The sequence below is a fragment of the Acinonyx jubatus genome, chromosome C1 (assembly GCF_027475565.1).
Source record: "Acinonyx jubatus isolate Ajub_Pintada_27869175 chromosome C1, VMU_Ajub_asm_v1.0, whole genome shotgun sequence".
Lineage (NCBI taxonomy): Eukaryota > Metazoa > Chordata > Mammalia > Carnivora > Felidae > Acinonyx > Acinonyx jubatus.
This window is the reverse complement of record NC_069381.1, coordinates 106,784,311-106,812,113: the sequence shown is the minus strand read 5'-3', so window position 1 is coordinate 106,812,113 and position 27,803 is coordinate 106,784,311. Positions and strand designations below refer to the sequence as shown.

Here is a 27,803-nt window from a genome sequence, read left to right as displayed (position 1 = left end):
GCTCAGAGCCTGGAGACTGCTTCAGATTCTGTGACTCCCTCTCTCTGCCCTTCCCCTGCTCATGCTCTGTCTCTCTCTGTGTCTCAAAAATGAATAAACATTTTAAAAAAATTAAATAAATGGTATTAAGATTTACTGTAATACTGTCAGATGAAAGGATACAGTGTGGATTTCCCTCAAAACAATCCAGAGATGACAGGAGATGGAGGTGAAACAAAATTAGGCATGATATGCTAGCTGAAGGTGGTAATGGACAAATGACAGTTCATTACACTATTGTCCATACTTCTGCATGTTTGAGAAGCTTTCTAAATTTCAATGGTATCAAAAGAAAAATAAATGTCTATGCCCTTTAACACATTACCTTAATACACAGAAATGAAAAACGTATTCTAAGATCTAACAGGAATGAAAAAGAAAATCATTAGACATGTTCAAAGCAACATTTATGACTGCAAACAGGAAAAAGTAAACAGTTAATACTAGAAGATCACCCAATATGATAATATGCAGTCATTAAAAATACTTACGGAAATTATGCAGCACTCAGAATACACAGAATTTTAAAATGAGAAAAGAAATGCAAAAGGTGATATAAGATTTCAATGACAAAAATTTATTTTGTATGGGGAAAGTAATTCAAACAAAAATAGTTGTGCTAAGATCACAGGGCCAACAAATACTTCATTTTTTAGCATCATCATTTTATTAGTTTTCAATTTGACATGAAAAAAAGTCAAAAAGTCACAGTCCATGCTAGTTGAGTGAACTACATCAGATTGCAGGAACAGATAGGCAGAGAACCTCTCATATTGAATGCTCACCTATGAGACACCAAAGTAACCACCACTAATTAGCAGAATACTTTGAGTCAGGGGGCGGCAGCCCTGGGCCTCTCTGTGAGGTTAACATCAGTGACCACTTACCTCTCTGGCAACAGATTCTTCTTCCACTGCCGTGGTAAGACACTGCACTAGGTTTGTTCACAGCGCCCTCAGATTCAGATTCCCAACCGCTCTATGGGCTCAGGACTCTTGTAAGCTATTTGCCAGCTTCATTCATTTATACATTGATCCGATATGCCATGCCCACTGCAACCACCTCTGCCTTCTCTGGGCTTCTGGGTGTGACCTTGTTCTTCAGTCCATCAACCACATGATGGGGGCTCTTGGGCCCCCTCATCCTGACTGTAGGCTCTGGCCTCACAGCCAGCACTCTCCTGCACCTCCACCTTAGACCTCCCACTGCCCAAACTGCACCCAGGACTTGATGCTACCTACACAGGCCAGTTACTCACAACTACAATTTTCCTCAGGTAAGGTAAAAAATGGAAGTGCATCAAAAGCCTGGAATAAATGTAAGAACCTTCCAGGCCTTTATTTCACTTGCAAAATGGAGTATCGCCTCAGTAGTGATAATATTTGAAGGATGTTACCAGAAGAGAAAAAACAGGAGAAAGTTATCGTTTAAAATGGGATATAAGTGAATACCAGTAGGTACAAATTCTCTCCTTGGGAATAAATCTGGATACAACAGTGAAGTTTTAACAAGCCTACTCTGGGGCACCTGGGTGGCTCAGTCGGTTAACTGTCCGACTTCGGCTCAGGTCATGATCTTGTGATTTGTGAGTTCGAGCCCTGCGTCAGGCTCTGTGCTGACAGCTTGGAGCCTGGAGCCTGCTTGGGATTCTGTGTCTCCTTCTCTCTCTGCCCCTCCCCCAAAAATAAATAAATGTAAAAAAATTTTTTTAAATAAAAAAAAAAAACAACACAAGCCTACTCCAACTTTATAAGACAACGTAAAAATACATAACTTTTTTTTTTTTTAAAGCATAGTAGAATCATTTGTGGTCTATAACCAGAAGCACTGCTCACTTATCCTTAAACTAAGAAATACAATTCCTTCAGGCCTCACAGATCCACCCAGTAAATGAAGAGAAATAAGGAATGGAAGGTGGGTGTGGGGTACCTGCATACGGGTACTGGTAGGGTACAGCATAAGCCTGTCCACTTGCAGCATAGACAACTTGAGTTCCTGGAGGGTACGCACCACTGTATGGACCATAGCCATATGCCTGCTGAAAAGAAATAGGCCCATCAGAAATACAATTTTGAAGTTCAGCATCCACTCATAATAAAAATCACCAACAAAGCAGGTGGAGAGGGAATGTACCTCCACATAATAAAGGCCATATGCAACAAGCCCACAGGACATCATAAACAACAGTGTAAAGTTAAAAGCTTTCCTCTAAGATCAGAAACAAGACAATACAGTGCCTGCCCACTCTTACTACTTTTATTCAACATCATAATGAAATTTTATTGTGTTTCACTTCACTGCACTTTGCAGATACTGTGTTTTTACACATGGGAGGTTTGTGGCAACCCTACACGGACCATGTCTATTGGCACAATTTTTCCAACAGCATTTGTTCACTTCATGTCTGTGTCACATTTTGCTAATTCTCACAATATTTCAAACTTTTTCATTATTAATATCTTTCTTTTTTTGAGAGAGCAAGCAAGTGAGCACACAAGCAGGGGAGCAGGGCAGTGGGAGGGAGTGGGTGGGAGAGGGAGGGGGGAGAGTGGGTGAGAGGGGGAGAGGGGGAGGGGGGAGAGGGGGAAGGGGGAGAGGGGGGAGAGGGGGATGGGGAGGGGAGAGGGGGATGGGGAGGGGAGAGGGGGATGGGGGAGAGGGGGAGGGGGGAAGGGGAGGGGGGAGAGGGGGAGAGGGGGAGGGGGAAAAGAGGAGAGAGGGGGAGAGGGGGGAGAGAGGGGGAGAGGGGGGAGACAATCTTAAGCAGGCTCCACACTCAGCACAGAGCCCACCACAAGGCTCAATCCCATGACCCTGGGATCATGACCTGAACCGAAATCAAGAGTCACACTCAAATGACTAAGCCACCCAAGAGCCCCGTTCATTATTATATTTGTTACAGCAATCTGTGATCAGTGATCTTTGATATTACTATTGTAATTGTTTTGGGGTGTCACAAACCACACCATATAAATGGGCAAACTTAATAGATAAATCGTGTGTTCTGCTTGCTCCACCAACCACTAGTTCCTATCTCCCTCTCAGGTCTCCTATTCCCTAAAACACAACAACATTAAAATGAGGCTAATTGAGAAGAACCCTACAACGGTCTCTAAGTGCTCAGGTGAGAGGAAGAGTCGCAAATCTCTCGCTTTAAATCAAAAGCTAGAAAGGATTCAGCTCAGTGAGGAAGGCATGTTGAACACTGAGACAGGCCAAAAGCTGGGCCTCTTGCACCAAACAGCCAGGTTGTGAGTGCAAAGGAAAAGTTCTTGAAGGAAATTAAAAGCACTACTCCAGTGAACATACAAATGGTGAGAAAACAGAACAGTCTTATAGTTGATACAGAGAACATATGAGTGGAGTGGGTAGAAGATCAGCCAAACCCTAATCCAGAGGAAGGCCCTGACTCTCTTCAATTCTGTGAACGCTGAAAGAGGGAAAGAAGCTGCAGAAGAAAGTATGAAGCTAAGAGAGGTTGGTTCATGAGGTTTAAGAAACCAGCTTTATAACGTAAAAGGGCAAGGTAAAGCAGCAAGAGCTGATGTAGAAGCTGCAACAAGTTACCCAGAAGATGGCAGCTAAGATCATTTATGAAGGTGGCTACACCTAACAAGAGATTTTCGGTGCAGATGAAATAGCCTTCTATTGGAAGAAGATATTATCAAGGATTTTCATAGCTACAGATGAGAAGTCAATGCCTGGCTTCAAAGGACAAGTGGACTCCCTTGTTAGGGGTTAATGCAGCTGGCGACTTTAAGTTGAGGCCAATGCTCATTTACCAGAGTTTCTGCTCTGACCATACTTTTTTTTTTTTTACCACCTCCTGATGTTTAGGATTCTCAGTTGTCCAAAAACAGAATAGAAATGTCAGAGAAAAAGAATCAGTAAACGTACTATAAAGTGGAATAGAGAGGAAAATATATTGAAGAAAAGAAGGTGCGCGTGGGTGGCTCAGTCAGTTAAGTGTCCAACTTCAGCTCAGGTCATGATTTCATGGTCCATGGGTTCGAGCCCCGCATCAGGCTCTGTGTTGACAGCTCAGGGCCTGCAGCCTACTTCAGATTCTGTCTCCAGCCCTCTCTGCCCCTCCCCTGCTTATGCTCTGCCTCTAAAATAAATAAACATTAAAAAAAATTTTTTTTAATAAAAAGAAAATGAACAGAATCTGAGACATGTGGGACATCTAACATCCATATCATTAGTTTCAAAAGGAAAAGGGGTGGGGCTGAAAAAAACATTCCAGAAATAATGGCCTAAATTTTCCCAAATTTAGCAAGAAACAAAAAGACAATGAACGCCAAATAGGATAACGCCCCCAAAATCCATACCAACATACTATAGTCAAACTTCTGAAAACTAAGGACAATGAAAATAGCAAGAAACAAACAATGCATTACCTACATGGGGAGAAATGTAAATGATAGCAGATTTCTCCTCAGAAACCATGTAGACCAAAGGAAATAGCACACACTTGACAAATGCTGGAAGAAATGTCAACTCAGAATTCTACACTAGTGAAAATATCCCTCAGAAATAAAGAAAAAAATCAAGACATTCTCAGATGAAGAACTGAGAATCTGTTGCCAACAGAGCTACTATCCTAAGAGAATGGCAAAAAAAGAATTTCACTGAACAAAATGTAAACAATAAAAGAAAGGACCCTAAAACATCAGGAGGTAAAAAAAAAAAAAAGGTACAGAGCAGAAATACATGTAAATAAACTTTCCTTCACAGCTTGACTTTTCTAACAAGTCTGACAGCTGAAGCAAAATTTCTAACACCATCTGATGTGGTTCTCATATATAAAAGAAACGTGAACACTTGACTTTGAAAAATACGTAAATATGAATAATGTAGAGCAACCACTAAAAAAGCAATACAAAGAGACACACTCAAGAAACATTATAGATAAATCAAAATGCAACTTTATTTTTTTTGATGTTTATTTATATTTGAGAGAGACAGAGAGACAGAGCACGAACAGGGGCAGAGAGAGGGAGACAGAATCTGAAGCAGGCTCCAGGCTCTCAGCTGTCAGCACAGAGCCCGACGAGGAGCTTGAACTCACGAACATGAGAGCATGACCTGAGCCATAGTCAGATGCTTAACCAACTGAGCCACCCAGGCGCCCCTCAAAAGGCAATTTTAAAACATGTTCAAATAATTCACAAAAAGCTTAAGTAAAAGAACACAGAGAAATTTAAAAAACACAGAACCAAAGGGAAACAAAAAACAAAATGGCATACTTAAACCTAATATATCAAAAATTACATTAAATGTAAATGGTCTAAATATACTAATTACAAAATAGATATTTGTCAGATGTCAGATAGGGAAAACTCACATACATGTTACCTATGAGAAACTCACTTCAAATGAAATATGTAGGTTGAAAAAAAAAAAAAAGATGGGAAGAGATACCACACAGTGAAAAGCAAGAAGAAGTGACTATATTAATATCAGATAGAGCAAACATCAGACTAAAGAAAATTGCCAGAAACAGAAAGGGACATTACATTATGATAATACAGTTAACCCACCAAGAAAATGTAAACGTCTGTGGACCAATGACAGAGGTGCACACGTAAATTAAACAACTTATATGAAAAGGACCAATTACTCAAAAAGTACAAATTACTACAATCCACTCAATATGAAATAGAAAATGAACAGTACTATAACTCTCAAGAAAATAGAATTTGGAGGCGGCTGTGTGGCTCTCAGTCAAACATTCAACTTCGGCTCAGGTCCATGAGTTCGAGCCCCACATGGGGCTCTGTGCTGGCAGCTCAGAGCACGGAGCCTGCTTCCAATTCTGTGTCTCCCTCTCCCTCTGCACCTCCCCCACTTGCACGCTCTCAAAAATAAACATTTAAAAAAAATAAAATTTGTAATTAAAAATACCCCACACTCAAAATCTTCAGGCCCAGACTGTTTCACTGGAGATTTCTACCAAATATTTAAAAAAAGAATTAACATGGGACGCCTGGGTAGCTCAGTCAGTTAAGCATCCAACTTCAACTCAGGTCACGATCTCAGGGTTGGTGAGTTTGAGCCCCACATCAGGCTCTGTGCTAACAGCTCAGAGCCTGGAGCCTGCTTCAGATTGTGTGTCTCCCTCTCTCTCTGCCCCTCCCCTGCTGGCACTCTGTCTCTGTCTCTCTCAAAAATAAACAAACATTTAAAAAAATTTTTAAAATAAATTAAAAAAGAATTAACACAAATTCTATATAATCTCTTCTAGAAAATAGAAGAGCAGGGAACACTTCCCAAAATTCATTCTGTAAAGCCAGTATGACCTAATACCAAATAAGAGTACAAAAAAACTACAGACCAATATCCTTCATGAATATAGATGCAAAAATCTGTAAGAATATTAACAAACAGAATTCAGCAATAAAAGAAAAGAATTATACACCCAACTAAGAGAGGTTTATTACAGGGATGCAACTCTAGTTCAATATTTGAAAATCAATCAGTATAATCCATCATACTGGCAGAGGTTTAAAAAAAAAAAAATCACATGACCATGCCAATTGATGCAGAAAAGGTATTTGACAAAATTCAACACCTATTCATGATAAAACTCAGAAAACTAGAAAAGGAACTTTCTCAACTTGTTATTGAACATCTTCAAAAACTAAAGCTCACATCACATGTAATGTAGAAAAACCGAATGTATTCCCCTTAAAATCAGGAACAAGACAAGGATGACTGCTCTTACCACTGCTCTTCAACATAACATTAGAAGTTCTAACCAGGGCAAGGAAATAGAAGGCACACAGACTGGAAAGAAAACTCTCCCTATTTACAGATGACATGATTGCGTCTATTGTAGAATATCCCAGAGAATGTACAAAAAACTACTTCTAGAACCAATAGGTGAGCTTAGTAAGTTCACAAGCTATAAGATCAATAAACAAAAATCAATGAACTTGGGGAAATTAAAATTTAAAACATAATACCATAGACAACGATCAAAAAAAAAATACGTAAGTGTAAATCTAACAAAACATGCCCAAGATTTTTATACTGAAACTACAAAATGCTGATGAAAAAAATCAGAGGATCTAAATAGAGACAGTCCATGTTCACTGACTGAAAAACTCAACATAATATGTCAATTCTCCCCCCAAAACCTGATACATAGGTTTAAAATAATTTCTTTCAAAATCTATCAAGAAGATTTTGCTGTAGACTTAGACACATCATATGGAAAGGAAATGGAACCAGAATAGTTCAGGGAATTCTGAAAAGGATATAGTGGGGGATCAGTCTACCCAATTTTAAGACTTATACAGCTACAGTAATCAAGTCAGTGTGGTGCAAGAGGAAGAAAAACACATAGATCAATAGAACAATCAGAGAACCCATAAATAGACACACACAAATACAGCCAAGTGAATTTTCACAGAGATGCAAAAGCAATTCCAGAAAGGACTTTACATCAAATTGTAGTGGAATAAGTGGACACTCATATTAAAAAAAAAAATGAACCCTAACCCTAACGCCTTACATGTAAATCCTGGCACTATGAAACTTCCAAAAAATAGCACAGGAGAAAACCTTAGGAAACCTGGTCTTGGGGGAAGTATGAAACGACAACAAAAGCACAAACCATAAAAACTGATCAACTAGACTGCATGAAAACTAAAACTCCATGAAAGGCACTGTTAAGAGGATAATAACACAATGCTCCAGACCACATATCTGACAAAGTGTTCCTATCTCAAACTCAAAGAACTCTCAAAACTCAATGTTAAAAGAAATAATAATACAATTAGAAAACAAGCAAAAGACATGAAGTGACATTTTACTGAACAGGATATACAATGGCAAAAAAAAAAGCACATAAAAAGATGTCCAACATCGCTAGCTACCAGGGAAATGCAAATTAAGATTAGAATGAACTATCACTACATACCTGTAAGAACAGCTAAAATTAAAAAATGGTGACAGCATTTAATGCTGGGAAAGATACAGAGAAACTGGATTATTCACATAAGTGAAACAGTAGAGTCATTCTGGAAAGTAGTTTTTTAGCTTTTTAAAAAATTAACCATGTACTTACCATATAATAGACCCAGCAATTCCATTTTGGGGCATTTTCCCCAAAGAAATAAAACTTTATGCCTATATAAAAAGCTGTACATGAGGAGAATTCACAGTACATTTAGTGGTAATAGCCAAAACTTTGAAACAACCCCAAGTAAACATCCATCAATACTTAATGGGGTATACATGCAAGAATTTGGCTGGGTCTCAAGGGAACTGTACTAAGTGAAAAACATCAAACTCAAAAAGATCAGGGGTGCCTGGATGGCTCAGTCGGTTAAGCATCCGACTTCAGCTCAGGTCATGATCTCACGGTCTGTGGGTTCAAGCCCCGTGTCGGGCTCTGTGCTGACAGCTCGGAGCCTGGAGCCATCTTGGGATTCTGTGTCTCTCTGTCTCTCTGACCCACCCACCCCCTTCACCCCCCCCCCCCCCCCGTTCATGCTCTATCTCTCTCTGTCTCAAAAATTAAATAAACATTTAAAAAAAATTTTTTTAAAGATCACATGCTGTATGATTCTATTTATATAACATTGTGGAAATAACAAAATTATACAGACAGAGAACAAATCAACAAATCAGTGGTTGATGGGAGTTAGGGGAATGAGGGTATAACTATGTAAAGGTGTAGCGGGAAGATTTTATCAACAGTTTTATATCTTGACTGAAGGGCTGGTTACACAAATCTACACATATGATAAAATGACACGAAACCAGACATAAACATTTTGCCAATTTCAAATTCCTGGTTTTGATTTCATGTAACATGTAACAACTGAGGAGCTGAATGAGGAGTACATGAGATCTTTCCATATTATTTTTGGAACTTCATGTAAATCTATAATTATTAAAAGTTAAAAAAAAAGTCCCTCCCACAACAGAAACTTCTATATGTAGCACTGAACACTTAACACATCTAACTAGGAGATACTCCTAAGGTATTTGATATGTGATTTTTTTCTTGAGTTTTGTTTTTTCAAAGTAAAAAAAAGTAGGGCTCCTGGGTAGCTCAGTCAGTTAAGCATCTGACTCTTGATTTCGGCTCAGGTCACCATCTCACAGTTCATGAGATTGAGCCCCACGTTGGGCTCCATAATGACAATGTGGAGTCTGCTTGGGATTCTCTCTCTCTCCCTCTCTCTGCCTCTCCCCTGCTCGCTCTCTCTCTCAAAATAAACAGAATCTTTTAAGTAAAAATAAAAATAAAGCATCTTTTCTGGTTATAAAGAAAATTCAAGTAATTCATTAAGTATAAAAATCATCAATATCATATTATCAAAGCAACTATGATTAACATGAATCATTTTTAGGGGGTGTCTGGGTGGCTCAGTCAGTTCAGCATCTGACTTTGGCTCAGGTCATGATCTCACAGTTCATGAGTTCAAGCCCCGTGTCGGGCTCTGTGCTGACAGCTCAGAGCCTGGAGCCTGCTTCAGATTCTGTGTCTCCCTCTCTCTCTGCCCCTCCCCTGCTCACACTCTGTCTCTCTCTCCCTCTCTCTCTCTCAAAAATAAACAAACATTAAAAGAAAAAATTAGGGGCGCCTGGGTGGCTCAGTCGGTTGAGCGTTTGACTTCAGCTCAGGTCATGATCTCACGGTTTGTGAGTTCAAGTCCCACATCAGGCTCTGTGCGGACAGCTCAGGGTTTGGAGCCTGCTTCGGATTCTGTGTCTCCTCCTCTCTCTGCCCCTCCCCTGCTCATGCTCTGTCTCTCAATAATAAATAAATGTTAACTTTTTTTTTTTTTTTTAATTAAAGGGGCGCCTGGGTGGCTCAGCCGGTTAAGTGTCCGACTTTGGCTCAGGTCATGATCTCATGGTTTGTGGGTTCAAGCCCCGCGTCAGGCTCTGCACTGACAGCTCAGAGTCTGGAGCCTGCATCAGATTCTGTGTCTCCCTCTCTCTCTGCTCCTCCCCCACTCACACTCTGTCTCTCTCCCTTTCTCAAAACCAAATAAACATTAAAAAAACCATTTTTTTAAATAAAAAATAAAAAAAAAAACCATGAATCATTATCAGGCCTATCTTAAAAACAAAATGTAAACATGGAGATTATAAAGCAATAGCTTTATTTTATGAAAGCAAACAATGACAATAATCTGTTTTTTAAAAAGTTTAAAGAAAAGGGTTGAGTGCATTTTTAATTTCTCTGACACTGGTTCAAGGGTTTTTTTTGTTTTGTTTCTTAAAAAGGAGAGTAGCACAGTTGGGAGGGGTGGGGAGGAGAGTAGCACAGAGACCCCAACCTCCCTAAAACTTGGATTCCAAAACACCAAGATTTGCTCCCTACCTCAGGGGTTGGTGCAGCATAGGCTGTGTAAGGAGGAGGGGAAGAAGCCACAGCTGTCTCATCATACAGGACTTCTGAGCCAACATAAGCCTATGAGAGGAGAGAGAATGAAAAACAGCTTTCTGTCACAAAGCAACCATATACAGGCTCTCATGATTCTGTACGTATACATACCCTTTCTATTCAGCAAAATTTTAAAAATCAGAACAGCAAATACAACAGGTCTCTGAAAAGCAGTGAACAACAAGAGTATCTCCCCACAACCCCCTCTAATCCTGCACTCTCCTGTCCTCTGAATTCGGGAGGAGGCTGTCCTCCTCAGCCATCTGCAGAAGGCACGAATGGAGCTCTCACTGCCTAAGGAGGCCAGAGTCTACCATTATCCAGGCCTTTTCAAAGATGTGGCACCACTCTCAACAACCCTTCTGTTAAATATAAATCCTACAATCTGAAAACACAGCAGTCAGGGATTGTCCTACACACACAGCCTGCTTCTTGCACTAAAAAAAAAATTCCTTCATTAAATTACTTCCCAGTGGAAAAAGAAAAATCATGTACTCTTTTAAAAAAAATTCCAGGAGCACCTGGGTGGCTCAGTCAGTTAAGCATCTGACACTTGATTTCAGCTCAGGCCATGATCTCATGGTTCTCATGGGTTTGAGCCCCATGTCTGGCTCCACGCTGATGGTGCACAGAGCCTGCCTGGGATTCTCTCTTCCTCTCTCTCTGCCCCTCCCTGTGAGCACGTGTGCTCTCTCTCTCTCTCTCAAAATAAAAAAATAAACTTAAAAAAATAATAATAAATCCATGCAAAGAATCATCTTGGGATCTTAGCCCCAACAGTATGGATCATTAACACTAATTTCAGCCAAGATTTTTGTGAAAGAAAAGCTAACTGGAGTTGCAGAGTAGGCTAACAGGAAGAACTGTCTTGGGCTAACAGAGTAGGAAACAATGACATTTGGATATTAAGTCTTTTTTACTTTTCCTACCTGTACAAATTATTTTATAAGCTTCATCTACCTTTTTCTTTTCCTACCTTTATAGGGAAAAATAAAATCCTATCTGAAGAATAAAAATGTTTCCTGCAGAGGAAGTTGCCTTGATTCTCGGACACAAAAATGGCGTTAGACCCCTACAAATGGGGTTTACTGTCTCAGTGACTTCCTAAGGTCAGAAGCAGAACTAGAATCAAGCACAAGTCCCCAAAATGCTTGTTTCACAAGGCTGGGGTGCCATGAATGGACTCTGGTCCTTTTTGAGCCTTCTCTGTAAACTACAGCAGAATTCAAAGTGCTGCAAAACTTTCTGAGATACACTTCTGGAAGATAATATTAGGACCAGTGTTGCCTGTATTGGCAGGGAGCCTCCTGCCTTAAAAGGTTTGGCAAAATCTAGTTTACTCTCATATCAGTAAAAGGTGCCCTGCCCAGCTATGAGTGCTCAGCCATGGCTGGACGGTCAAGGAACCCATCCCCATTTCCCTTTCTTAATCCCCTATCATCCCATTTGTTACAGCAAGGCAAGGCAAAAACGTTACAGGTGATTGCCCTTAGCAACTTACTGTGTTTGTCCTGGAATCCTGCAGTGTAAATTTCCAGGCCCTGGAGAAAAGAAAAAGGGATGCTTATTTAAGGCAATCCAACATCTACCTCAAGGATTCTCAAACCTGTGTCGGCATCAAAATTTCTGGAAAAGTTTGTTTCAAGAACAGGCCTTCTGTCCTTATCCCAAGACCCACTCAATCAAATCATCTGAGATCTGCACAATACACAATATGTGAAACAATATGTATCTGTGGCGCATACACTATGTAGTATTTAAAGCATACTCTATTACTATACAGTTTTTGCTTTACTCTTTAGTAAGTATAAAAAAATGCACCATGTTTAACTCTACTGCAACTTGCTTTGTCAGTTCATGTCACAAACACAGATCTACCGCATTTTATTGACTTATTGATTGATTCTGGGATTTTATTATTTAAATTAATTGATTTTCAAATTGGTTTCCATACAACACCCAGTGCTCATCCCAACAGATGCCCTCCTCAATGCCCATCACCCACTTTCCCCTCTCCCCCATCTCCCATCAACCCTCAGTTTGTTCTCAGTATTTAAGAATCTCTTATGGTTTGCCTCCCTCCCTCTCTGTTTTTTCCCCTTCCCCTCCCCCATGGTCTTCTGCTAAGTTTCTGAAGATCCACATGAGTGAAAACATATGGTATCTGTCTTTCTCTGCCTGACTTATTTCACTTAGCATAATACCAACTGCATTTTTTTAATGGCTACATAATGTTCCATGATAAGAGATTCAGATTGTCAGCAATTTTTTTGTGATTGAAAACAGTCCTCGTACTTTTTTGCCAACTTGAGAAATTGACATATTACATGTAAGTTTACAGTATGCAATGTAATGATTTGATGCAAAATGATGACAATATGATTCATACCTTCATCCCCTCACATAATTACTTATTATTTCTGATCATAACACTTAAAACCTAGTCCCTTAACTTGTTCAAGCATGTAACAAGTATTTGCTAATTATAATCACAATACTACATAACTAGATGCCCAGAACTTAGTCATCATATAGCTGGAAGTTTGTATACTTTGACCAACATCTCCCCATTTCCCCCAACCACCATTCATTCTACTATCTTTTTCCTTATCTATCATCCATCAACAAACTGCTTAGGCTGTTTCATGTCTTGGATACTATAAATAATGCTGCAGTGAACATGTGGATGCAGAAATCTCTTCAAGATAAGGATTTCATTTCCTTCAAGACATATATCCAGAAGGGAATTGCTACATCATATGATGGTTGTACTTTCAGTTTTTTTGAGGAACGTCCATAATGTACCCATAGTGGCTTATACCAATTTACATTCCTGCCAACAGTGCACAGGGCTCCCTTATCTCTACATCCTCACAACATTTACCTTTTTGTCTTTTGACAACAGCCATTCTAAGAGATGTGAGGTAATCTCATTATGATTTTGTTTTGCCTTTCCTGGTGATTACTGAGGTTGAGCATCTTTCCCCATACCTATGGCCATTTGTACATCTTTAGAAAAGTATCTACTCAAGTCCTTTGCCCATTTTTAAAAATTGCAGTGTTTTGCTATGAAGTTATACAAATTCTTATATATTCTGAATACTAAACCCTTATCGTGTGGATGGTTTACAAATAATTTCTCCCATTCCATATGATGCCTTTTCATTTTACCAATGGGTTTCTTTTGCTGTGCAGAAGCTTTACAGTTTGGGGTGCATGGGTGGCTCAGTCAGTTAAGTGTCTGACTCTTGAGTTCAGCTCAGGTCATGATCTCACGGTTCAAGGGATCAAGCCCCAAGTCACGCTGTGTGCTGACAGTGTGGAGCCTGCTTGGGATTCTCTCTCTCCCTCTCTCTCTCTCTCAAAATAAATAAACTTAAAAAAAAATTTTTTTAACTAAATATTTTTTTAAAAGTTTTACTGTCTGATGTAATCCCATGTGTCTCCTTTTCCTTTGCTGCTTGCACTTTTGGTGTCATTCAAAAATTCACTGCCAAAACCAATGTTAAAGAGCTTTTTCCTGATACTGGACCATTTTCTTACACCATACACAAAAATAAAATGGATTCAGGACCTAAATGTGAGACCTGAAACCATAAAAATTCTAGAGCAGAACATAGGCAGTAATTTCTCTGACACTGGCCATGGCAATTTCTTTCTTGATAGGACTCCTAAGGCAAGGGAAACAAAAGCAAAAATTAACTATTAGGACTCCATCAAAACAAAAAGCTTCCCCACAGTAAAGGAAGCAACCAACAAAACTACCTACTGAATGGGAGAAGATATTTGCAAACGGTATATATCCAATGCAAAGTTAGTATACAAAATATATAAAAAACTTACCAAACTCAACACCCCCCAAAAATAATCCAATTAAAAAATGGGCAGAAGAGGGGCGCCTGGGTGGCTCAATCAGTTAAGCATCTGACTTCAGTTCAGGTCATGATCCCATGGTTCATGGATTTGAGCCCCGCATCGAACTCTGTGCTGAGAGAGTCTGGAGCCTGCTTCGGATTCTGTGTTTCGTTCTCTCTCTTGCCCCTCCCCTGCTCGCGCACTGTCTCTGTCTCTCAAAAATGAATAAATGTTAAAAAAAAAAAAAAAAAAGTTTTTTTAAATGGGCAGAAGATGTGAACAGACATTTCTCCAAAGACATCCAGATGGCCAATAGACACATGAAAAGATGCTCAAGATCATCAGGGAAATGCAAATCAAAACTTTAACGAGATATCACATCACACCTGTCAGAATGGCTAAAAACAACACAAGAAACAGTAAGTGTTGGCAAAGATGTGAAGAAGGAACCCTTGTGCACTGTAGGTAGGAACGCAAACTAGTGTAGCCACTGTGGAAAACAATATGGAGATTCCTCAAAAATTCATAATGGAGGAGTGCCTGGGTGGCTCAGTTGATTGAGTATTCAACTCTCAATTTTCAGCTGAGGTCATGATCTCACGGTTTGTTGAGTTTGAGCCTCACATTGGGCTCTCTGTTGTCAGCACAGAGCCTGCTTCTGATCCTCTGTCCCACTCTCTGCCCCTCCCCAACTCACACTCTCTCTACTCTCAAAAATAATTTTTTAAAATTCTTTTTAAAAAAAGAGGAAAAAAATTCAAATGGAACCACTGTATAATTCCATAATCGCACTACTGAGTAATTTACCCAAAGAATATGAAAAGATACATGCACCCCTATGTTTATTGCAGCATTTAGTGACCAAACAACAGCCCAGGTGTCTAGCAATAGATGGATAAAGAACATGTGGTGTATATATGTGTATGTGTATATATAAACATATATACATATATGGATCTAGAGAGTATAATGCTAAGTGAAATAAGCCAGTCAGAGAAAGACAAACATCATATTATTTCACTCATCTGTGGAATCTGAGAAACAAAAGGCAGAGATTGGACTGATTCAGTGGCAAGCTAAGGAATGCCAAGAATTACCAGCCACAACCCAAACTAGGAGGAGGCAGGAAGGGTTCCACTGAAAGGTCTCAGAGGGAACATGGCTCTGCTGACATACTGAGCTCAGACTCTTAGCTTCCAAAACTCTGAGGGAATACATTTGTTGTTTTAAGGCACCCAGTTTGTGGCCCACAGCAAACTAACATTCTCCTATTCTTTACTCTATTAGCATTCTCATTTTATTTCAAGTTTGTTTCTTGTTAATAGACAAGTTATACTCTGTATTTTTTACCCAATCTCAGATCTTACTTTTTTTAAGGGAAATTTAACCAATTCACATTTATTGAGGTCATAAACATCACTGGTTTAACTACTGCTAATTCCAGATATTTTTTCCACTACTTAAAAGAACATTCCATTTGACACCTTAGTGTACAGTAGAGCACAGCTCCACAGCAGCTCTGGAGACAAAGGTTCAAATCCTCAGTCTATTCTACTAGCTCTAAACTCTTGGGAAGTGTGGTAAGCAGAATGATGTCCACCTCCTAATCCCCAAAACCTGTGAATGTTACTTCACAGGGGAAAGGGACTCTACAGATAGAATTCAAATTAAGGACCTTGAGATAGGGAGATTACCCTGGATTATCCATGTTGGCCCAAACTATTCATTAAGTCCTTAAAAGCATATAACCTTCCCCAGCTGCAAAGAACCAAAGAGATGACCACAAGAGAAGGGCTCAGCCCAGAAGCCAAGAAACCAGGAAGCCTCTAGAAGCTGGAAAAGGCAAGGAAACAGACTGTCCCCTAGAGCCTCTAGAAGGGATCATGGCCCAACCAACAATGGTTGGACTCTTGACCTCCAGAAATGTAATCATAAATTTGTACTGTTTGAAGCCACTAACCTCAGGATGATTTATTATAGGAGCATTAAAAAAGTGATATAGGAAATTAACCTAAGCCTGTTTCTGTTTTTTGTTTTTTTTTTTTTAAGTTTATTTCCTTATTTTGAAAAGAGCACAGACATGTAAGTGGAGGAGGGGCAAAGAGAAAGGGAGAGGGAGAATCCCAGGCAGGCTCCACACCATCAGTGCAGAGCCCAATGTGGGCTTGAACTTATGAACCATGAGACCATGGCCTGAGCCAAAGTCAAATGCTTAACTGACTGAGCCACATAGGCACCCCAAACCTAAATTTCTTGTAACAAGAACAGCATCTACCTTGTAAGATATGGTGAGCATTAAATACCATATATAAAGCAGTTAGCACAGTGCGTAGGGCCAAGTGAGTGTTCAAAATGCATGTTTAAATTGTTAGATACTAATAATATATAGACCCGATTTATAAAAAAAGTAGCAAACTGGCTGGACATGCAGTCCTTTCTCCATCAGTCTATTGGAAAGCAGTATCTCTTCCAGAAAGTATCACTGAAGATTCACTGATAAAAGAAGAGTGTAAAAAAGTAGCTACGGATGGGATTTAAAATAAACTCTAGAGTTTAGCATGGAATAAATGTTTATATTGAAGAGGAACATGTATGTGAAATGCAAGAGCAGGCACTCTGACAAACTTCTCTGGATTATATGAAAATGTCACTTACATATGAATGTTTTAATATAAATGAAAATCACAATAATCTGTTAGTGAACTCTCACAATGTCCAGAATTTACTCATGGGAGTGATACAGAGTGGCCAGAAAGAAAAAAAACTCTTCCACCCCACCCCCCAAATTTCATTTAATCAGTGTTGGCTCCATATCCCTTCTTCAGAGAAGGCAGATGGAATAAGAACCATCAAAGGAAGGGAAAGACTTCATAATACAGATGTCCGTGCTTTTTAAAAAGACATTTACATAAAAAGAACAAGCTCTAAGAACCCATTCAACTACGCCCATTACCCAATATATAGTCATTCCCACTATAACAGGGATCTCGCCCGGACAGCTTGCCCAGACACAGAAACTAGGACCAGAGTTATTAGAGATGGAACAAGGCCCTGTTACATTTCTTTCACACATCCTCTCAGTCACTTATTCTGATGCCTGAAAGAAAACTCCATTCTCATGCTTCTCCCTTCCTGATAACTGGAAATAAAACAGGACACTTTTTAAATTATACACATAAAAAAAACCCAAACTTACAAACAATCATCTGTGCTTTCTGCACAAAGACTGATAGTTTTCCCATCTCGGCAAACAATCTGCAGCATACAGTCTTTTGACTTCCCATCTGGAGGCTGAATATCTATGAAACATAAGTAGAATAAAGAAATATTTACATAGTTTTTTTTCAAGATTTATTCTTACCTAACAGCTCCGATAAGCAAAAGACCAGTACTTCAGAACATTCCAATTACAAAACATCTTTGTCCTGCTCCACAGAACCAAGCACATAAATCACAACTCTGTTCCAATTAAACTTAGATTCCTTCTAAAAGGCAATTCACATATGGAGATGTACAGAAGAGCCCAGATATTACAAGAATAAACCCCACACAATGAAAAGTGTTACAAAGCATCAGGTAACAGAATACTTACTGCTTTTATTCACAGGAAACACTAAACTGGATCACTGCTTTAAAAGTGAAAATCATATTTTTAAAGTATCTGTGTACCAAGAAATAAGGTCTATGATATTTGAGCTTGGTTTAGGTAGATTTCAACAGCTGGCCCATGGACACTGGTGTTTCAAGACCTAACATGTAGGAGTAAGATGTTACAATACCAATACTTACTACAGGCACATATGCCACTTGTGACTCTTTAATTCAAAACCTATTATGTAAGAGCAGGATGTTTCAAACATCAATGTTTACTAAAACAGATTCTTTATTCCAAACAGAAACAGAGCTAATAAACAGGGAAGTCTATAAATGCCATTAATTAGAAATAGAGGGGTGCCTGGGTGGCTCAGTCAGTTAAGTGTCCAACTCTTGATTTCAGCTCTGGTCATAATCTCATGGTTCGTGAGTTCAAGCCCCACATCAGGCTTTGTGCTGGTAGTGTGGAGCCTGCTTGGGATTCTCTCTTTCCCTCTCTCTCTCTGTCCCTTCTCCACTCATGTTGTCGCTCTAAAAATTAAAAATCTAAGTCTATACTTATTAAAAATCTGTTCCTTTAAAATGAATATAAGGGATAACTCCAAAAACCAAAGTATCATGGATTTTTAAGTAACTGACTGATGTTGTCATCAGTAAGATGCCCGTTCCGAGTCACAAAACCTATACTGCCTATGTTGGTTCCATTCTTCCTGGGGATCCCAGAACTCTGTTTCCCCACCTTCTCCATGGGACAACAAGGAATGTGAACTGCTGGGTTTAATTCAGATGAGAAAATTCAATCTGCCCCAATCATATGATTCATGATTCAAGTATCTAGGTGTCCACCATGGTTACCTCCCAAATGAAACCCTTCTTTGGTCTGCTAATGAAAGCAAAATGAGTAAGAAAGAGGATTCAATTCCCACCAAGAATGGGGAAAGGTAGAGGACAGAAGCCGACCACAACAGACTCACTTTCACTTACCCCGACACTCGTGCCCCATGCGGATGTTGATGCAGTCCACCGGCATGTGGACCTTATCCTCAACACTCTGCCGAGTTTGGTCATCATAATAGATCAGGTGACCATCTGACCACAGGTCAAACCAATTCTTCTTCCAACGCTTCAAAATAGTACCTGAAAAAAATGAGAGAGATATGCTTTACGCTAAAACAGTAAGGACTTTATCCTCTAACCCACAGGTAACAGAAACAGGAAACTTTCCTCTGGCCCCATAAGTATACCTGCATACAAATGCCCAGAGCACTACATCAAAATAGAGATGAAAGCAGATTGCTTGGACTTCAAGCTGTATTACAAAGCTGTAGTCCTCAAGACAGCATGGTACCAGCACAAGAACAGACACTCAGATCAATGGAAAAGAACAGAGAACCCAGAAACGGACCCACAAGCACATGGCCAACTAATCTTTGACAAAGCAGGAAAGAATATCCAATGGAATAAAGACAGTCTCTTCAGCAAGTGGTGCTGGGAAAACTGTACAGCGACATGCAGAAGAATGAGCCTGGACAACTTTCTTACACCATACACAAAAATAAACTCAAAATGGATGAAAGACCTAAACATAAGACAGGAAGCCATCAAAATCCTCGAGGAGAAAGCAGGCAAAAACCTCTTTGATCTTGGCCACAGCAACTTCTTACTCAACACATCTCCAGAGGCAAGGGAAACAAAAGCAAAAATGAACTATCGGGACCTAATCAAAATAAAAAGCTTCTGCACAGCTAAGGAAACAATAGCAAAGCTAAAAGGCAACGGGCGGAATGGAAGAAGATGTTTGCAAATGACATATCAGATAAAGGGTTAGTATCCAAAATCTATAAAGAACTTATCAAAACTCAACACCCAAAAATCAATCCAATGAAGAAATGGGCAAAAGACATGAATAGACACCTCTCCAAAGAAGACATCTAGATGGCCGACACGTGAAAAAATGTTCAACATCACTCACCATCAGGGAAATACAAATCAAACCACAATGAGATACTACTTCACACCAGTCAGAATAGCTAACATTAACAACTCAGGCAACAACAGATGTTGGCAAGGATGCAGAGAAAGAGGATCTCTTTTGCAATGCTGTTGGGAATGCAAACTGATGCAGCCACTCTGAAAAACAGTACAGAGGTTCCTCAAAAAAGTTAAAAATAGAACTACCCTACAACCCAGCAATTGCACTACTAGGTATTTATCCAAGGGATACAGGTGTGCTGTTTCGAAGGGGCACATGCACCCCAATGTTTATAGCAGCACTATCAACAATAGCTGAAGCATGGAAAGAGCCCAAATGTCCATCGACGGATGAAGGGATAAAGATGTGGCGTATATATATATATATACAATGGAGTATTCCCTGGCAATCAAAAAGAATGAAATCTTGCCATTTGCAACTACGTGGATGGAACGATAGGGTATTATGCTAAGTGAAATTAGTCAGAGAAAGACAAATATATATGACTTCACTCATATGAGGACTTTAAGATACAAAACAGATAAATATAAGGAAAGAGAAGCAAAAATAATATAAAAATAGGGAGGGGGACAAAACATAAGAGACTCTTAAATATGAAGAATAAACAGAGGGTTACTGAAGGGGTTGTGGGAGGGGGGATGAGCTAAATGGGTAAGGGGCATTAACGAATCTACTTCTGAAACCACTGCTGCACTATATGCTAACTTGGATGTAAATTAAAAAAAAGAAGAGAAGAGAAGAGAAGAGAAGAGAAGAGAAGAGAAGAGAAGAGAAAAAGAAAGCAGACTCCAATGGCACAAACACCCGTGCTGTACCAAGGCTACACGCAGCTCACACTAAAGATACTAAGAATGCTGCTAAATTAATAGGCCCAAATTTTCAAAAAAAAGTTCAATAAAACCTTGATTTTGTTAACAAGCACTGGTGAGGATGCAGAGAAAAAAGAACCCTTGTACACGGTGGGAATGTATATTGGTACAGTCACTACAGAAAACGGTATTGAAGTTCCCCAAAAAATTAAAAATAAAAAGACAATATAGTCCAATAATTTTACTGGGTATTTACACAAACAAAACAAAAACACTCACTCAAAAAGATACATGCACCTCTATGTTTACTACAGCATTACTTACAATAGCCAAGACAGGGAAGCAACGTTAAGTTGCGAAGTGTCCATGGACAAACATGAAAAGGAAGATGTAATGTTTATATACAAAGAAATATTACAGTTATAAAAAAAGGAGACTGTGCCACTTGCAATGACATGAATGGACCTAGAAGGTATTATGTTAAATGAAATAAATCAGATTGATAAAGACAAATACCATATGATTCCACTCACATGTGGAATCTAAAAAAAATATATGAAATGAGTCAGCCACTGGAATAAAAGGCACAGCATAAGGAGTAAAGTCAATGACACTGTAATAGTGATGTATGGGGACAGATGGTAGCTACACTTGTGGGGAGCACAGCATATATATATATATAATAGAGTTATATACCTGAAACTAATTGTGTCAACTGTTTTTAAAAACATTTTTTAAATAGAAAATGAACATCTAATATTTTATCTTCTCAAAACTTTCCCAGTACTATTTAACTTTGCTAGACTGTTCAGAGAACATGGCACTGTGAAGTCTCTATATACAGATAACAATAGTACCTTCCACTTTAGGGAAAATATGTTTTTCTTTTTCTTTAAGGGCTTTCACATCTATTCTTCTCTAACATTCACCTTCCCTTAAAGCCCATGGGTGTGGGAGGGTGGCTCAGACACTGGAGGCACCCACAACCAGGACACTGACCCCCATCCTGTGTGCATCCCTACTACTACCTCACATGTCCCTTTCAGTTTAAGGAATTCATCCTGTCATTTGTAGGGCTAGGCACTCAACTTCATAAAACTCAAATCTCTCTGTCAGCGAGAAGGGAAAACTAAAAGGCCAAGTCACTCCTACCCTTTCCTCACACCCAGACACTAAGTACTATATCCTTTGTTCCCATAGATCCCACTCAGTTGTTGGCGGCCATCATGCACAAATCCCATTCTGTGTACCTCTCCTTATGCTCCTGTGGCTGCTACCAGTGTTAACCAAATAGGCAACAACACATCAGCCTTCCAAACTTTTTACCACTATCAGGTACCCTCCTTGCTGAGAGGGGCATCCACAGCACTGGCCCAAACTGATAAATAAGTGACATTAGCATCCATGTGATTGGCAGCCCCTGAGCTATACAGAAACTACCCAAGAGGGGCGCCTGGGTGGCACAGTCGGTTAAGCATCCGACTTCAGCCAGGTCACAATCTCGCGGTCCGTGAGTTCGAGCCCCGCGTCGGGCTCTGGGCTGATGGCTCAGAGCCTGGAGCCTGTTTCCGATTCTGTGTCTTCCTCTCTCTCTGCCCCTCCCCCGTTCATGCTCTGTCTCTCCCTCTGTCCCAAAAATAAATAAACGTTGAGAAACTACCCAAGAGAGCCACCAAAACAGAGACAGGTGGAATCACTGGATTAGAGAGTTCTACCCAAATATTTCACCTGCCACCGAAGCCCTGACTGCAGATTCCCAAATTAAGCGTCCTCCAGAGCCCAGAGGTCCTAAGGGTCTATGTGGCAATGGCAAGAAAAGGAGCCTGGGAGACCTCTTTGCAAACATGTAATTATCTGTGTACCTCTGCTACCCAGTGAATATAATGCATTTCACCTCATTTTATTTTATTGTGATTGATAGTTCTCCTTTTTCAAAGAAGGAAAATCAACCCACACATTGGCTGGCAGATGGGGAAATGGAGTAAATCTTCTGAATATACGGATTTGAGATTGTCATGGACCAGGACACTGGAAAAGTCTATACAACTTATTTAAAAGACATCTATTTTGTGTACGTCATCATGCTAGGCACTGATGGGTGGGGAGAGGGAGCAAAAAGCAATTGTCAAAATGGTCACTGTTCACTTACGCTGACAGGGAGACTGCCCTCAGTCAAGGGCACAGTAAAGCCTAAGGAGAAAACCAGAGGACATCCAAAGGGCCAGGAAAGGAAGGCACATATATCCTCAAGATCTGAGCAAGGCTCTCTTCATACCCTGACAATTTAGGGAAGGACAGGATCACAAAATCCAAGACAAGAAAACTTACACAAAGCCTGGGGCTAGGCTCCAATACGCCAGGACTTTCTTTTTAAAGCCAACATTGTAATGGCTCTCTCTATTCTTAGAATACAGAACTGTCACAGACCTTGAAGGACACCTGGTTCAGCTCCAGGTCTGGGAATGTAGAACTAGTGACAGGACAAGTAAGCTGAAAGCTTCTCTCCTGGTAGATAGTGTGTCAATGTTGAAATGACACAGTCCTGCGTCTGAATACAGGTTTGCTACCCTGTGTTACCAAGTTACCAATTATCACTGAAATTCAATTTCTTCTACTAGAAGAGCTGTTGTGATTACATAATATATGTAAAATCTTTATAACAGGGTCACAAACAAGCTTCACAAATAATAGCTTTTATAAACCATCTAAGGTATGCAGTCCATTCTTCACAGTTAGTCTCCATTTTAGCTAAGTTCTAAAAGTATCCCCCATACAGAAATTTGTATCTCAACAATAAAGAGTGTAAACTACAGCTCAGGTTTTTTCTTGAGTCATAAATGATGTCACTTTTCCCTTAACTCTGCTGTTTCTAGAAGAACAGCAGAATAATCTGTTTACTCCTTCTTCAATGAGCAGTCAGTTCTCCCTGCTCCAGAACACACCATGAATTCTACTTCTAGTGGCAGTCTCAGAGATGAACAGACAGTATATGAAAGATCATCACACACACAGATAAGTCTAAGAATGTGAATTCAACTCCATAAAGAATTGAGTCTATTCTGCAGAGTCCTTTTGGAGATCCAAAAGACCTTCTTTAAATAAACTCATTCCCTCAGGTCTAATCTTCATCCCTATAACTAAAGTCTCCAGTACTTCAGAATCTTAGTCACTGTTCAATCCCCAGACAAGACAGGTATTTCCCGCAAAAAGAGCAGTACCTCCATGCTAATATATGAGCTCAGCTTGGTTACATTCAAGCAGGGCCTCAGGTCAGCCATGAATAATACAGCATGCTAGTGAGAAAAAGAGAAAAACCAGCAGGGATTACCACCATTCTCTGGTTTCTGTCAAGGCAGCAACCAAGAAAGAACTCTGTGTGAACAGAAACACAGCTCACAGAGCTGTAAAATTTCCAAGAGAAAATCCAGAGCAACAATATTAATAAGACTTTGCTATTTGTTTTTTTTGTTTGTTTGTTTTTGAGAGAGAGAGAGAGAGAGAGAGAATGCAAGCGGTCAGAGAGAGAGGGGGAGAGCAGAATCTGAAGCAGGCTCCAGGCTGAACTGTCAGCACAGAGACCGACACAGAGCTTGAACTCACAAACCACAAGATCATGATCTGAGCTGAAGTCAGATGCTTAACAACTGAGCCACCCAGTCCCCCTATTTGTTTTTAAGTGTGATCTGTTTCAGCAACAGAAATAAATATGTACCCTAAGGCAACATTAAACCCAGACCAAGGTGCTCATGTCCTGTACTTACTCTGTCGCAGCAACCAGCCACTCTTCACAAACGCCATCTTTCCACCTATAAAAAAAGCCAGGTTCAAAGTTACACCCAGAAAAGAGAATGGCCCACATGAGCTGTTTTTCACTTACAACACTTCTGACACCAAATGTGTGAGGTCTTTCCAACATTAATAACCGATTCTCCCTATCTCAGGACACCAACTGGATGTCTACTGATTCAACCCAATTCTGACCTGGAGTTAGCATCCGACCCCACAGGTTCCAGGCTCAGTTCTACAAGAGTGCTCCCACTTTAGACACAAGTCCTGAGTCTCCAGTATTTCTGACCTACTAACTGGGAGTTCCCACAACCTCTCCTCAAATTTGATAATCTGCCAGAATTGCTCACAGAACTCAGGAAAAAGCATTTTATTTACCATTGCCTGTTTATCATAAAGGATATAACTCAAGAAGAACAAGATGGAAGAGTGAGGGCAAAGTGCCTTCTCTAGGCACACCACCCCCTCAGCACCTCTATGCGATCATCAACCCAGAAGCTCTTGGAACCCCGGAATTTAGGGGTTTTAAGGGAGGTTCCATTAGGTAGGCATGATTGATTACATCACTGGCCACTGGTGACTGAACTTAATACCCAGGCTCTCCCCATCCCTGCAGGTCCAGGGATGGGGCTGAAAGTTCTAAGCTTTTTTTTTTTTTTTTTTAAAGTTTATTTATTTATTTTGAGAGAGAGAAAGAGAGCGTGTAAGCAGAGGAAGGGCAGAGAGAGAGACGGAGAGAATCCCCAGTGGGCTCTGTGCTGACAGTGCAGGGGCTTGAACTCATGAACCGTGAGATCACAGCCTCAGCAGAAATCAAGAGTTGGATGCTTAACTGAGTCCCCCAGGCGCCCCTGAATGTTCTAAGCTTGTAATCACAAGAGTGACCCTCAGCAACCAGCCCCATTTTGAAGTTATCTGGGGACCCACCAAGAGTCACCCCATTAGCATAAACTTATGTATGGCTGAAAGGGACTTATTATGAATCACAAGACACTCCTAGCACCGCTATCTCAGGAAATTTCAAGGTTTTATTATTTTTTTTTTTTTAAGTTTATTTTTGGAAGAGAGAGAGCATGCACAAGTGGGGAAGGGGCAGAGAAAAAGAGAGAGGGAAACACAGAATCCAAAACAGGCTCCAGGATCTGAGCTGTCAGTGCAGAGCCTGATGCAGAGCTCAAACCCATGACCTGAGCCGAAGTCAAACACTTAACCAACTGAGCCACCCAGGATCCCGGAGAAATTACAACGTTTTAGAAGTTCACACATTTCTTATTACATCACAAAATCACAGCCATCTCTCCATTCTCATCCCTTTCTGTGTCAGCTGAGGAAGGGACCAAAGCCATTTTACCTAACTGGCCAGTTGGCATTTACCTAATACCTCCTCAGTGGGGTCAATATAAACCCTCTCCCCACCTTCCACTCTAGGGTTTGGCCTCAACACTCTTACCCACCTTACGAAATCTAATGCCACTCAAGAAACATAAAGCAGCCCCAGGAACACTAAGACTCTGTCAAGGACCTGTAGCTTCTCCTAACATGCCCAGTGTCCTGGGGCTCTGGGGTCTGCTGCCTTAGCTTTATATTTGGTGTGCCCAGTTGACTTCACACAGCCCAGTCAGATGTGAACTGGTGTCAACAGGCAGAGTGGCCCGGTCAAAGCAGAACACCAGAAGTCAAGAAAAGGTGCGATAAATTTAACTCCATAAAAATAAAAATTTGAGTGACAAAATAAAAAGTCAAAAAGATAAAAGATTAAGAGAAAACACTTACAGGGTGCCTGGGTGGCTCAGTCGGTTAAGTGTCTGACTTTGGCTCAGGTCATGATCTCAAGGTTCATAAGTTCAAGCCCCAAACTGGACTCTCTGCTGTCAGCTCTCTGCCCCTCCCAGCCCCCCATCTCTGTCTCCTTCCCTCCCTCCCTCTCTCTCAAAAACAAATAAACTTTAAAAAAGGAAAAAAAAAAACATTTACAATTATATGGCAGCAACAAGCTAATTTCCTGCATGTACAAAACTCACATATAACAAATGATTATCATCAGGCAGTTCACAAAAAAAACATAAATGAGCAATAAATTTGTAAGACATTCAATTTATCTCTCAATTCAAGAGACAAAATTCAAAACACAAATTAACAATATTACCTATCAGATGGGCACAAATGAAAAACACTATTATATCCAGAAAGGAGTATGTATGATGGCAGGAACAAAAAATGTTGCAAACTTTTGGGAGGAAACTTTGACAACATCTATCAAAATTTTAAATGTTCATAAACTCTGACCAAGTGATTTCACCATTACTAGGATTATACCTCATTGATACATGTGCAGAGGTTCACCAACATATCTGTGTATTTGTGGTAATATCGCTTATACTGGAAAGAACTAGCTCCAATCAAAGTGCCCCACATCAGAAGACCACTCAAAGGATACCCACCCTCCACACATGTGACAGATCATTTCGCAGATGTTTAAAAGGGGGTAGAACAGTATGTGCTGATACCTGCGTAATTGTTTTGTGGAAGGAATCAAAGAAACTGCTAAGGATGTGTATCTGAAGAGAGGAGAGAGGCAATGCTGGGTATGTATCAGAAAAGTGACTATTCAGTCCTATTACACCTTTTTTGTGATATTTCAAGCCCCCAATGCAGGGCTTGAACTAACTAATGAGATCAAGAGTGGGACGTTCAATCAACTGAATCACCCAGCAACTTCTATCCTTTTTTTTTTAATCAACAGATTTTAGAGGCGCCTGGCTGGCTCAGTTGGTAGAGCGTGCAACTCTTGATCTCACGTCATGAGTTTGAGCCTCATGTTGGGCATGAAGATTACTTAAAATTTTTTTTTAATTAAAAAAATAGATTTTTTTTTGGAGGCTGAAATTATGGGCCACTTTGGTTCTCTACTTTAGCATTTTTAGGTATTCTCTTTAAGGGTTAGTTAGCAAAACAGAGCAAAAGCCCAAGTAGGCACCTGAAAAGAACAAATTAGTCTCCCCACCTTTAATTTTTCCCACATCTAAGTATGGCTAAATTCTCCCCTCTCCAAACCTTTGCAAAAAGAGCTCCACAAGCTTGGTTCATCCTATACTCCAGCATCTCCAAAATCTCATACTCTAAAGGTCCTTGCAATTTCTGCCAACTCATGCTATCTGTCCTCACCAAGAAAGGAAGTTTTCCATCTTTCCCCATTTTTCTCCCACATATTTAGATGCTCAAACAGTCCCAGGTGAATAAGAATCAGAAAGGCAATGTCTCCCCGTTTCCCCCAGTGGATATGCAGGTGCACTGGCAGGGAAACCCACCTTAATCC

At 40.1% G+C, this 27,803-nt stretch overlaps 1 protein-coding gene across 2 annotated transcripts in view; it reads right to left on the bottom strand.

Annotated features, from left to right (window-relative positions):
* The window catches only part of PLEKHB2 (pleckstrin homology domain containing B2), a 42,850-nt gene that overhangs the window by 6,535 nt on the left and 8,512 nt on the right, over positions 1-27,803 (bottom strand). The window contains exons 2-7 of one of the 2 annotated variants that reach the window (XM_027056090.2): positions 24,463-24,507; positions 18,884-19,036; positions 17,502-17,604; positions 11,952-11,991; positions 10,388-10,477; positions 1,969-2,077 (exon numbers count right to left, since the gene is read on the bottom strand). In XM_027056090.2, coding sequence (XP_026911891.1) covers positions 1,969-2,077; positions 10,388-10,477; positions 11,952-11,991; positions 17,502-17,604; positions 18,884-19,036; positions 24,463-24,499 — 532 coding nt within the window. In that variant the 5' untranslated portion in view covers positions 24,500-24,507. The remainder of the gene's footprint in view (positions 1-1,968; positions 2,078-10,387; positions 10,478-11,951; positions 11,992-17,501; positions 17,605-18,883; positions 19,037-24,462; positions 24,508-27,803) is intronic. The other variant, XM_027056091.2, reaches the window with a different exon arrangement.